The 13,486-nt window shown below is 35.0% G+C and overlaps 1 protein-coding gene across 1 annotated transcript in view; it reads left to right on the top strand.

The window, feature by feature from the left end:
- Positions 1-13,486, top strand: part of slc12a1 (solute carrier family 12 member 1) — a 55,839-nt gene that overhangs the window by 33,044 nt on the left and 9,309 nt on the right. Inside the window, exons 9-17 of the mRNA XM_030125913.1 lie at positions 29-163; positions 5,634-5,735; positions 6,595-6,750; positions 7,909-8,008; positions 9,260-9,371; positions 10,621-10,761; positions 12,410-12,516; positions 12,888-12,970; positions 13,214-13,336. Of these exons, the coding sequence (XP_029981773.1) occupies positions 29-163; positions 5,634-5,735; positions 6,595-6,750; positions 7,909-8,008; positions 9,260-9,371; positions 10,621-10,761; positions 12,410-12,516; positions 12,888-12,970; positions 13,214-13,336 (1,059 nt within the window). The remainder of the gene's footprint in view (positions 1-28; positions 164-5,633; positions 5,736-6,594; positions 6,751-7,908; positions 8,009-9,259; positions 9,372-10,620; positions 10,762-12,409; positions 12,517-12,887; positions 12,971-13,213; positions 13,337-13,486) is intronic.

Genomic DNA, 13,486 nt, shown 5'->3' on the forward strand with positions numbered 1-13,486 from the left:
ATGCACCGAAAACAACTAAACAATCCTGTGTTTCCTCAGGCTCTGTGCAAAGACAACATCTACAAAATCCTTCACTTTTTCGCAAAGGGACACGGCAAGAACAATGAGCCCATCCGTGGATACGTGCTGACGTTTATCATCTCCGTGGGCTTCATTCTCATTGGTCAGTTCAGTCACCATTCAGAAGTTCATCCTATAATTCCAGACATAAATAAATAAATGACTCATTAAAGCTGCAGTTGGAAATCTACACTGTAAAAAAAAAAAAAAAAAGTAAAACAATGGTATTATTCCGGCAGCAGGGGTGCCGAAAAAATACTGTAGAATAACGGAAAATAACCATCTCGTAAAAATACGGTAATTTTCCATAATTAAAATATAGTTTTTTGCCCTAACTTTACATGAGATTTTATATATTTCTTTTAACTTTTTAATGTTTAATAAAGAATATTTACATGTATTAAAACAATCAAATTACCTATAAATATACACATAAATAATTTTCAATGAGACTAAGTTGTACAATCCACTGATAAAAACTGTAGTTGGACAGTTTATCAGTGCTTCTACATGTTATACATTCACAAAAATACATTTATTCAACATTTTTGTTGTGAAACCTCCCATAATTACACAAGATATTTGTCAGTTAACAAATAAGTCTTGTTAAACTCACAGAACAAATACTTCTTTTACGGTTAATTGTCAGTAATTTTATCTCGTTTTAGTTTTATTTTTTACAGTATTAAACTTTAAATTAACAGTTTAATCTCATAAATAGAAAAGAAATATTTGTGAAATTACGGTACATTTGCAAATGTATTTTAACTGTATTTTTCTGTGAAAAAAGAAAATTCTTTTAAAAAATGGAAATTTCATGGTTCTTCACAGTTACAGTTTTTTCGTGTTATTTTACATTTGACATGCAAAATCAGTCTATTTTTGTCATTTCACTGATATTTTCCTGTATCTTAAAAATACAAGGACAATCTGTAAAATAAACGGTGAAAATTCTGTTGAATTACAGAATTTTTTTACAGTGTAGAATAGAAACAGCGGATTTTAAGACACCCACCCTCCATCTGTAGGTGTCTCTGTCCTCACACTGAGTATAAAGATGGAGGAAATATATTTCATTTATTTATTTTACCTTTATTTAACCAGGAAGTCCCACTGAGATTAGAAGTCTCCTTTGCAAAGGAGACCTGACCAAAGTATTAGCTGTACAAACTCCAAACAATACAAAACAATCCACTATACACAATGAACAATAAAACACAACAGTTATTCAACTACAACGGCATATTAGAGCCACAGAAGAAAATAAAAACACCTTTAACTATGAGAATAAAGTCATAAAATATCGAGATAAAACCTGTAATTTTATGACAATGAGGTCAAATACAAAAATAGTCATAATTTTACGACAATGAAGTCTTAATATTATGAAAATAATGTCATCATTTAAAAACAAGTGGGAGAAATATCATAATTTACGAGAATAAGGTTGTAAAATATCAAGATAAAACCAGTAATTTTATGAGAATAAAGTGAAATACAAAAATAGTCATAATTTTACGCCTTCACTGGCCTCAGGGTTCAGTTTGATTATGCACTGTAAAAAAAATCTGTAATTTAACAGAATTTTCACTGTTTATTTTACAGATTTTTCCTGTATTTTCAAGATACAGGAAAATATCAATGAAATGACAAAAACATACAGGGATTTTACACGTCAAATGTAAAATAACACGAAAAAACTGTAACTGTGACTAACCATAAAATTTCCATTTTTTAAATGAATTTTTTTCTTTTTCCACAGAAAAATAGAATTAAAATACATTTGCAAATGTATTGTAATTTCACCAATATTTCTTTTCTATTTATGAGATTAAACTGTTAATTTAAAGTTTAATACTTTTAAATAAATAAATAAATAAGGCGAGGTAAAATTGTGTAATTACGGGAGGTTTCACAACAAAAATGTTGAATCAATGTGTTTTTGTGAATGTATAACATGTAGAAGCACTGATAAACTGTCCAAATACACTTTTTATCAGTGGATTGTACAACTTAGTCTCATTGAAAATTCTTTATTTCTATATATATATTTACAGGTAATTTGATTGTATTAATACATGTAAATATTCTTTATTAAACATTAAAAAGTCAAAAAAAATATGCAAAATGTCATGTAAAGTTAGAACAAAAATGTGTATTTTAATTATGGAAAACTACCGTATTTTTATGATAGTTATTTTCCGTTATTTAACAGTATTTTTTTTGGCGCCCCAGCTGCACAAATATTAGTTTGTTTGTTTGTTGTTGTTTTTTTACAGTGTGATGAACCATTTCCTATTGCACTGATTACGTTGGGGTTTTTTTTCAGTTAATACTAACAGTATGGTAAATATTGCCCCCCTTTTATTTACAGAGGGTTTCCAGAAATCAGAGTTTAATAGTCTGTAATAAATTTCACTGCTCTTGTCCTCAAATATGAGAGCTGAAATCAATAAAAAAAATACAGCTCATTATCACAAAGCAGCTCTAAGATTCAAGATTTAAAGCCTTTTATTGTCATGTGTACAGGACAGAAGCAGATGAACAAGAGAATTTAAGGTGTATAAAAATAAAAATAGAATAATTTAACAAGGGAATTAAAACAAACAAAACAAAGTGGCATTTAAGAATGACATGCAAAAGAGAATAGCATAAAAATATAAAAATATGAACTACTATTAGACTAGAATGGAAGTAAATCTGTGTCATCAGATTTTGAATTATGAAAGACACTGAATTTGTAGCACTGATTTTTTTTTTGCACTGAAATTAAGTATCTGAATTTTTTTTTTTGCACTGACATTAAGTATCTGAATTATTTTTTTTTGCAACGAAATTAAATACATGAATTTTTTTTTTTGCACTGAAATTAAGTACCTGGATTTTTTTTTTTTTTTTGCAATGAAATTAAGTATCTGGATTTTTTTTTTTTTTTTTTTTTTTGCGCTGAAATTAAGTATCTGATTTTTTTTTTTTTGCACTGAAATTAAGTATCTGAATTTTTTTTTTGCACTGAAATTAACTATCTGAATTTTTTTTTTTTTTTTTTTTGAACTGAAATTATCTGAATTGTTTGTCTCTGAATTCAACTATGTTCATAAATTTAGAATTAAAAAAAATCAGATGTAAAAAATTCAGATACTTAATTTCAGTGCAAAAAACTCAGTGCTTGAAATTCAATGGCGTGATGTCTGATGACACAGATTTACTTCCATAAACTAGAGAAAAATATATATTTATGTAAATGTGCGATATCTGAGTAATTGTGCAAACTGTCAGAGATAAATAAGATTTTAAATGGGTCAAACTGTCATGGATGAACAGTATGAAATCTGTGCAAAGGCAGCGTCTCCATGATGGGAGTTTATAGTGCAGCTCCAGAGGTGGAAACACTGGGCTTTCCTTTGACCAAAGGAGCCTGTAAAAGCATGGCCATGGAACAGAGGTCAAAGGTCACACTCTTAACCACTGTTCACCTCTGAAGAGTTTGGAGTTTCTCTGCAGGTCTTTGTGGCTTAGCCGGGTTTGTGTTTTTATGACTACAGACAAAAACTCACAATGAAAACTACTAATATTGCTCCTCAGATTCAGTATATTCCCAAAGCAGGGCCGGATTTAGACTCGGTGGGGCCCACAGCTCTATAAAGCCCCCTGTAGAAGCCAATAATGTAATAATAACCGATAACGTAATAACGGCCGATAACATAGTAAATTTGCCATTTTTAAAATGTAACAATAACGGCCAAAATGTAATAAAACTCCTGAACTGATAATGTAATAGCTTTTGGCCAATAACGTTATAATTTATTACGTTATTGGCTCAATTTGCAAAAAATTTTATTTTTTTACCAGGACAATAACGTAATAACCATCCAATAAGTTATAATGTTATTGGTTCAGGACTTTTATTACATTGTTGCCCAGACATTACATTATTGGGTTTTTACATTTTAAAAATGGCCAATTTATTACATTTATCGGCTGTTATTACATTATTGGCTTCTATAACCCCCCCCCCCCCCCCCCCCCCTTTTAAATGACAGTCTTAAAATATATATGCCTTTAAATTATATGAAAATTTTAAAATATACTGCCTTTTAGTTTTTATTAATAATATTCAATAACTAGAAGCACTTGGAGAGCGAAGACCTCAGCCAAGGCTGATCAGTGGGCCCCCCCGTGGGCCCCCCCTCGCCAAGGAGGTTATGTTTTTGCCAGGGTTTGTTTGTTTGTCTGTCTGTCTGTTTGTCTGTCCGTTAGTGTGCAACATAACTCAAAAAGTTATGGACAGATTTTGATGAAATTTTCAGGGTTTGTTGGAAATGGGCCCCCCCGTGGGCCCCCCCACCCCCGATCACCACCAAAATTTAATCATTTCTTCCTTATCCCATTTCCAACAAACCTTGAGAATTTCATCAAAATCTGTCCATAACTTTTTGAGTTATGTTGCACACTAACGGACAGACAAACAGACAGACAAACAAACAAAAACTGGCAAAAACATAACCTCCTTGGCGGAGGTAATAAAGATCATGTTGTAAAATCACAAAAATTCTATTAGAGAAACCTCTAAGTTACAACTTCAAATATGTTCCTTATTGAATTCGCAAAAGCTAAATCGTCGATTATGTCATTAAAAGATATGTTACACAACTTGTCGTTTTCTACACACATGATGCTGAGATCAGACATTTTTTCTTGGAATATATTTGGTCTCAGTTCATTTTTTCTTCTCATTATCTGTGAAAATGTTCTTTCTCCTGAGCTATTAGTTTCCATCAGACATAGAAACAGTGGTGATATTTCTTCCACATAAAGGAAAACTAGATGAATCTAGTGTTGAAAGATGATTTGATCCACATGTTTGTTTTAAATTTGTTCTTTTCCAGGATTAATTCTGTTTTTATTGTCAGTCGGTCTCACTCACTGCTCTGTTTTACCCCCCCATTCCACAGAACTGAGCATGCTCAGATTTCTATGGAAAGAACAAGGTCTATTCTATCAATACAGAAGCGTATTGCATTCACACACAAAAAAAAATTCGGCTCTGTTTTTCTGAATTAATGAGATAATTATCTCATAATTGCAAGAAAAAATAAGTTTAAAAACAATTTGGCTCTGTTTTTCTGAATTTCTGAATTAACGAGATACTGTTTTCTGAAAAAATAAAAATTCGGCTCTGTTTTTACGAGGTAATTTTCACATTAATTCAGAAAACCAGAGCCGAATTTCTTTTTTACTTATTTTTTCTCATAATTATGAGATAATTATCTTGTTAATTCCGAAAAACAGAGCCAAATTTTATTTTTCGTGTGACTGCAATACACTTCCATATATCAGCACGACTGGAAATGTAACTATTGAGGTTGAATTTATATGAATATTTAAATAAATCATACATTCAGACAATCATACATTCAGCACAGACATGTCAGGGGTTAAAGGGTTAAAACGAGCTGAAAAGGTCCCAGTGATGCTAAAGGAAATACTGACGACGGAAGCTTCATTGCACTTGTTTGTACATTATACAAAAAAAGTCCCCCCCCCCAAACATCTGTTTTTGGTTTTTGTAGGTGACCTGAATATCATCGCCCCCATCATCTCAAACTTCTTCTTGGCGTCTTACGCTCTCATCAACTTCTCCTGCTTCCACGCCTCCTACGCCAAGTCTCCAGGTAGGTGTTTGAATGAAGAGGGAGGGGCTTATGGAGCCAATCTGAGGCCATAAGTTTTGTATATGAAAAAATTAAATTTGAAACTGAAAATTTGAGTATTGATCTTGAATTCTGAAAAATACAACAATGCATTCAAATTAAAAATAAGTGTATGAAAAGTTTTTTCAGGTTAAATATAATTTTGTTTCACTTCGGTAATTCTTTTGAATAAATTATTTTCATTTTTCACTTTCACATGTATTTTAATTTTTGAGGTTTTATTTTTTTCAGCTGCATGTTGTATCTTTTAATTTTCAGATTTTTTTTTTGCTTTCAAATCTTTTTTTCAGTTTCAGATCTCTTTTTGTCACTTTCAGATCTTTTTTTTCTCGTTTGTTCAACTTGAGAGGGGCGTGGAATCATGAGTGTCAGCATGACAAAAAGTCTCAAGAGATCTGACACTGAAAAAAGATTTGAAAGCGAGAAAAAGATCTGAAAGTGAAAAAATAAGATTTGAATCCGTAAAAAAAAGGATCTGAATCTGAAAAGATAAAACATGCAACTGAAAAAAAAAAAAAACCCTCAAAAATTAAAATATATATGAAAGTGAAAAATGAAAATAAACAATTTATTCAAAAGAATAACCAAAGTGAATCAAAATTATATTTAACCTGAAAAACTTTTCATAGACTTACTTTTAATTTGAATACATTGTTGTATTTTTCAAAATTCAAGATCAAAACTTAAATTTTCAGTTTCAAATGAATTTTTGTCATATTCAAAACTTACGGCCTGACACTGGCTCCATAGAGCTTGTATCTCCTGATGCTGAACCCACAGTATGAACATGTTGTAAATAATGGGTGTTGTTCCTGCTCAGGTTGGAGACCAGCGTATAAATACTACAACATGTGGCTGTCGCTGTTGGGGGCGGTGCTCTGTTGTGTCGTTATGTTCGTTATAAACTGGTGGGCCGCTCTGCTCACGTTCGGCATCGAGATCCTCCTCTACATTTATGTGACGGTGAAGAAGCCTGGTGAGCACATGCACCCGTCCCACTGGTTCAGCCCTCAGGTTTGGGTATTTACAGATTCAGAGTAGGATCCATAACCCCGCCCCCTGAAAGGGAGGGAAGGGCTAATGTTTTTGGTTCAGTTTGTTTCTTTGTTTAACACTTAAGCAGCTAAACTATTGGTTGAATGCAGACATGGATCAAAACTGACGCGTTAACAAAAGGCAAGGCAGGGTAGATGTATTTGTATAACACAATTCATACACAGGGCAATTCACAGTGCTTTACAAAAATGGAAAAGAGACAGATTAAAAACACACAATTATAATTAAAACATAATCAATAAAACATAAATAATAATCAATTAAAACAAAGTAAAAGGTCAGAGTGCAGATAGAACCCTTTCAGTTGTTCTATGCACAGTTGAACAGAGCTGTTTTCAGCCTGGATTTAAAAAGAGATGGAACAGAAAGAAAACACCAGAGGAAGGTTAAACAGGACACTGCAATGTAACAAAATAAATCAACCAAAAAAGAAAAACAAATGTAGAACTATTTCATTGTGGCTCTTTAACATTCCAGTAATGGACTGAAGCATCTAAACCAGGGTTCATGGATGATCATATTTGTAAAGTGCATGTAAACGCAACAGATCTGATTATTCCAGTGATCTTATTACAGTCAGTATCAGTCCAGTCTCTAATATCTGTCTTAGATCAGTGTCTAATATCTAATATATGTCTTGGATCAGTCTAATGTCTGTCTAATATGTGTCTTGGATCGGTCTAATATCTGTCTTGGATCAGTCTAATGTCAGTCTTGGATCAGTCATATGTGTCTTGGATCAGTCTAATATCTGTCTAATATCTGTGTTGGATCAGTCTTATATGTGTCTTGGATCAGTCTAATATCTGTCTTGGCTCAGTCTAATGTCTCTTGGCTCAGTCTAACATCTGTCTTGGCTCAGTCTAATATCTGTCTTGGATCAGTCTAATATATGTTTTCGCTCAGTCTAATATCTGTCTTGGCTCAGTCTAATATGTGTCTTGGATCGGTCTAATATCTGTGTTGGCTCAGTCTAATATGTGTCTTGGATCGGTCTAATATCTGTGTTGGATCAGTGTATCCATACTTTCATATGCATTGACATAAACATATGCTTTGGTTGTGATCTTCTGTCCAGATGTGAACTGGGGTTCGTCCACGCAGGCGGTGACCTTCGTGAGTGCAGTGGGAAATGCGCTGTCTCTGAGTGGAGTGGACGATCATGTCAAGAACTTCAGGTAAAAGTCGGCATCATCACTGTGGGTTCCACACTGTAAAAAATCAATATCTGACTGTGATAACCTGACTTAAATTTGGAATATTTATGCTGAAAGATAATTTTTTAGATTTATTTACTTATTTAGACTTAATCTTGTTCACATTATTTGACTTGTTTCAAGTATTTTCATCTTTTTCTACCCCACTGTGGTGGCCCAGAGGTGCAACAGCCCAAAAAATTATCCACTATAAGAAAAAAAGAGAACACCCCAAAAAATGATCCATTATAAGAAAAAAAGAGAACAGCCCAAAAAATTATCCACTAAAAGAAAAAAAAGAGAACAGCCCAAAAAATTATCCACCATAAGAAAAAAAAACATCATCCACCTTTTCAATTAAGGGAGCGCTGTTTACCCAAAAGGTCTCTTGCTTTAAAATTAAGGTCACTACAAAAAATAAAAGCAAAGGCTGAAAATTTTTAAGGCCTTCAGCTAATGTGGCTAATGCTAACAAAGTAACCCACCTGAAGTGGAGGTCGGTGCACTAAAAATACAGTTATTTTAAAAACATAGTGGATGGGTTTTTTTGGGGCTGTTCTCTTTTTTTCTTATAGTGGATAATTTTTTGGGCTTCTGGATACATTTTTAGGCTGTTGTCTTTTCTTCTTATGGTGGATAATTTTTTGAGCACTAGTGCCAGAAGCTGGGACACTACATGTCTTTTTAAGGTTAATGTATATTGTGCATTGTCCCTGCCTAAATAAATAAATAAAATGAAATGAATTGAAAATATGCTGTTGAGCATTCGTGCATGCAGTACTGCATTTGTCCAGCAGTCACCGCCAAAGCATTCTGGACATAGGAACATGATCGTAAGGATATTGTATTAAAAATTATCTCCCAAAATATAGGTCTTATCAACTTGTCGTTTTTGCTGCTCTCTTCGTTGATGAAATATATATAAGTATGACAAACTGCAGCAGTCAGCTGTGTACGGACACACACACACACACACACACACACACACACACAGAGGCCACTTGGCTTTTAAAATATAAATATATAGCATAGTTTAAATAAATCTTACTATGAAGACTGAAACAAATATATTCTGCTTAAAATAACAATTTTAGCCTCTTTATAATCCTTAGATTATACTGAATTACTGTAATAAAACTTGATAAGTGTAATTTTCTTACTGCAGCTGAACTTGAAATAAGACATTTGAACCCAATAATGCGTTTAATTTTCATATTTTTGTCCCCCCCCCAGGCCTCAGATCTTAGTGCTGACCGGTGCAACTCGAACCAGACCTGCTCTGCTGGATCTGGCTCATTCCTTCACTAAGAACTACGGCCTCTGTCTCACCTGTGAAGTGTTCGTGGTAAGGAAGGCCACACACAGTCATTCCACACAGACCCTCCAGCCGCTCCCACTCCCAAACCTGTATATAAACATGGACCCCCACTCCCATTCCCAGACCTGTATTTAAATCTGGACCCTCATTCCGTACAACATTTGCACATCAGTTAGATTCAGTTTGTGCAGAGCACAGACTTCCCAGGCCACAGAAACAACAATGAATATGAAGCATGGATGCAGGAAATGCCATCTGTGTGAATCCAACAGTAGTGATGGGACTGTTGGCTCTTTGAAGGGAGCCGTTCAATCAGGAGCCGTTCACTGAAAAGAGCCGTTCAAAAGACTGGCTCTTTTATGTTTTTTGCATTACTTTGAAACACCGATGTTTGAATGACTAAATAAGCTACATGTGATGATTGACATTACATTTTAAAGGTGCTTAATTGGCGCGGCAGTAAATATTATCTTACCGTAAAAAAGAATAGTTAGTTCAAATGTGTGGGCTAAACACATGACATGAGAGGGGACATTAGGTAAATGATGGAATTTGACAAAATACATCACGGTACATTATGTGGACTAGTCTGTAGCCTCAAAATGAAGAAAATAAAACATTTTCTTATGAAATAACATTTTATTCTCCTCAAAACAAGAACAACTAGAAGCACTCGGAGAGCGCAGACCTCCGCCAAGGCTGATCAGTGGGCCCCCCCACCCCCGATCACCACCAAAATTTAATCATTTCTTCCTTATCCCATTTCCAACAAACCCTGAAAATTTCATCCAAATCTGTCCATAACTTTTTGAGTTATGTTGCACACTAACGGACAGACAAACAAACAAACAAACAGACAAACAAACAAACAAACCCTGGCAAAAACATAACTTCCTTGGCGGAGGTAATAAATGTGTGTAAACATACAGAAAAAACTGCACAAAACACAACAGTGATTAATCACTGCAATTACTTAAATACCTGAACTATAGTGTAATTCTCAGGACAAGAACAGGATGTTGGTAAATTGAAAGGCAATCGGACACTCCCTCCTTTATAAAAAAAAAAAAAAAAAAAAAAAAAAAAGAACGGCTCTTTACAAAGACTCGGTTCCCATCGTTAATTTCAAAGAGCCGTTCAAAAGATTCGATTTGTTTGTGAACGTCACATCACTATCCAACAGACTCATGTGTAGGCTCAGCACACACACACACACACACACACACACACACACACACAGCTGTGATGATATGACGTTCTGTTGTGACCTTTTTAGGGCCCCAGATCTCAGGCTCTGGAGGAGATGAACTCTGCTCTGGAGAGGAACCAGCTGTGGCTGAGGAAGACCAAACGGAAGGCCTTCTACGCAGCGGTGGCATCGGACAGCTTCAGAAAGGGGGCGGAGTCTCTGCTGCAGGTCAGCCCAATCACAACAAGAGAATAGAATAGAATAGAATAGAATAGAATAGAATAGAATAGAATAGAATAGAATAGAATAGAAGAAGAGAGACTAGAATACTCCAAAACGCCAAGATGGCGACACCAACACTGCAAAGCAAAGGCATCAGTTCAGAACCTTCTGGGTGACGTGAAGGAGCTAAACTAATACAGTCTACTCTCGTTATACCGCCAACTTCCGTTCACGGCCAAATTGGCGGTATAGCAAAAATGGCGTTACAACAGGTTGCGTCCATAATGTGCATGTCTTTACTATATGATGTCTATGCTGCCTCCGTTAACCCGTTCTAATTGCGTTTCTAAATAAATCTTGATTCTGTTATGTTGTAAGGGATCATTTAAAGTGGGGAAACATTTTAAGCATTATTATACCGTGTCGGGAAATGACACCCCATCATCTTGAGGCTTTGGCTTAATCCCACGTCCTCTTCCCGACATCCTGGCCTACTGAGTGTTCTGCGATAAATGAACGGTGGCCGTTCCGTAGACCTACTCGTAGCTTGTCACGATCAGCGTGTGGCGCGTTTGTTTCAGTGCATTGTTAAAATTTATGTGTACTCGATGGTAATCACACTGGTGGTATAACGGTCGGGAAATCAATGGTATAAGTGTTGTTTGTGCATGGAACTGGGCTGGCGGATGGCAATAGGCGGAAATGGCGGTAGCTAATGGAATAATGCATTGGGGATTTTTGTGCAATGGTTTTGGTCGGCGGTGAGCGAAAATGGCGGTATAACGGTGGGCGGTTTAACGAGAGTAGACTGTAATAAAGAAATACTGAGGTAAAAGTTCTGGGTTACCTGCAAACACACACTTCTATGTAGTAATTGGCAGAATGGTAAATGACCTCTTTGTGTTCAATTCCGCCTTCGTCCATAAGTAGCTGGGATAGGCTCCAAGCGACCCCCATGACCCTAGTGATGATAAAGCGGGTTCAGATAATGAATGAATGTGTTCAATATTAGACTAAACCAAGCAACAACATGATGAACCCTGGTATGGTGTTTGGGTCTGTGGGACCTGTTTTCATTTTTTATTAAAAGAATAATGATGAGTAATTTTTTTCTTAATGATTTTTTTCCTCTCATATCTTGATATATAACATTTTATTAAAAAAGAAACTAAAACCGAGTAACACTTAGATTCATAAATGTGATGTAGCAAAGGCAAAAATTAAACACAGATGCTTTTTATGTTGCTTATAGTTGGGATGAAGTAAACATCTGTTGAGTATTTTAACACAAAATTGTTTGATTATGTTAAATTAAAAGCCCACAAATGCAGCGGGTAATGATTCACTGACCCCTATACGACATTTCTTCCACTTGTTTTTTGCTTTGTATTTTTTTTTCATTGTTTTGTTTTATTTATTCTTTTTTCATCCTTTGCTGTACAGTGTTCTTGGCTTTCATGAAAGACACTTAGAAATGAGTCACATCCAACAAAAGTGAACATCATACATGTATTAAACATGGAGATCAGTTATTATTATTGTTGTTATTGTCATCATTATTATTGTTGTTGTTATTATCATTGTTATTGTTATTAATTTATTATTATTATTATTATTATTATTATTATTATTATTATTATTATTTTCCTTACAGGCCTCCGGTCTTGGCCGTTTGAAGCCAAACACATTAATGATTGGGTTCAAGATAAACTGGAGGACGGATGGTCCAAAGGCAGTGCAGAGTTATGTAGGAGTGCTCCAGTAAGTCTCTCACACACACACCCACACCCACACACACACACACACACACACAACAAGCTATTAAAGTTGTGAAGGGAATGATGTTCTTAAAATTTTTGTTGAGGTGTGTATTCTGAGGAATTACTCCAAATATTGCAGTGAGTACATGGGTTTGGAATATTTTTAAGCCAGAAAATTAGGTTCAAACATTTTTTTCAATCACACATCTAAAAGTGCTCATTATTCCCTGAAAAATTATGTATCATTCATCTTTCTACCATAAATAGTTGTGGAAGGTCAAACTAATCTGTAGTAAGGCGGTCCATCTGGTACCGCTGCCCCCCCGCCACCACCCCACCACATGACTGACGTGAACTGGTTCTGTTTGACAGTGATGCCTTTGACTTTGAGTATGGAACACTGGTGATGAGGATGGACCAGGGATTCGACGTGTCTCACATTGTAGAAGCAGAAGGTGACTTTAAACCTTTATGAATAAAATGTTTTTTATTCTATTTAACCCATAAACACCCAGGCCTACTTTTGGGGTCAGTTCCCAGATTACTTTTTCTCCTTATTTAACCTTTTGTCAACAGATTTATCACCGTTTATTATACCATTACCCTTTGTATGTTGTTTATCTTCTAACCACAGCAGTGCAGTATATCCCAGTGATTCCATACTGGTTCAACACTGTGTTTCTGTGTCCTTCTATCAGAGGAGATGCTGAAGGCAGCCAAGGAGCAGGGAGCGCTGGAGCAAGACATGATGTCCAACGGAGGCAAGAAAGGACTGTTCAGGAAGTCCAGGAAGTCCTCTCAGCAGGTGCTCGCCACCAGAGGTATAGAATTAAAATAGGATAAATATATTTAAAAAATATTAAATAAAATAGGATAAAGTCACACTGGACATTTCAGAAAAAAAAAGTCTAAACAAGTGGATTAGTATCTTCACTAATAGGGAAACTTCTATTCCTCTCTAAAACTAAAAC

The sequence above is a fragment of the Sphaeramia orbicularis genome, chromosome 3 (assembly GCF_902148855.1).
Source record: "Sphaeramia orbicularis chromosome 3, fSphaOr1.1, whole genome shotgun sequence".
Classification (NCBI taxonomy): domain Eukaryota; kingdom Metazoa; phylum Chordata; class Actinopteri; order Kurtiformes; family Apogonidae; genus Sphaeramia; species Sphaeramia orbicularis.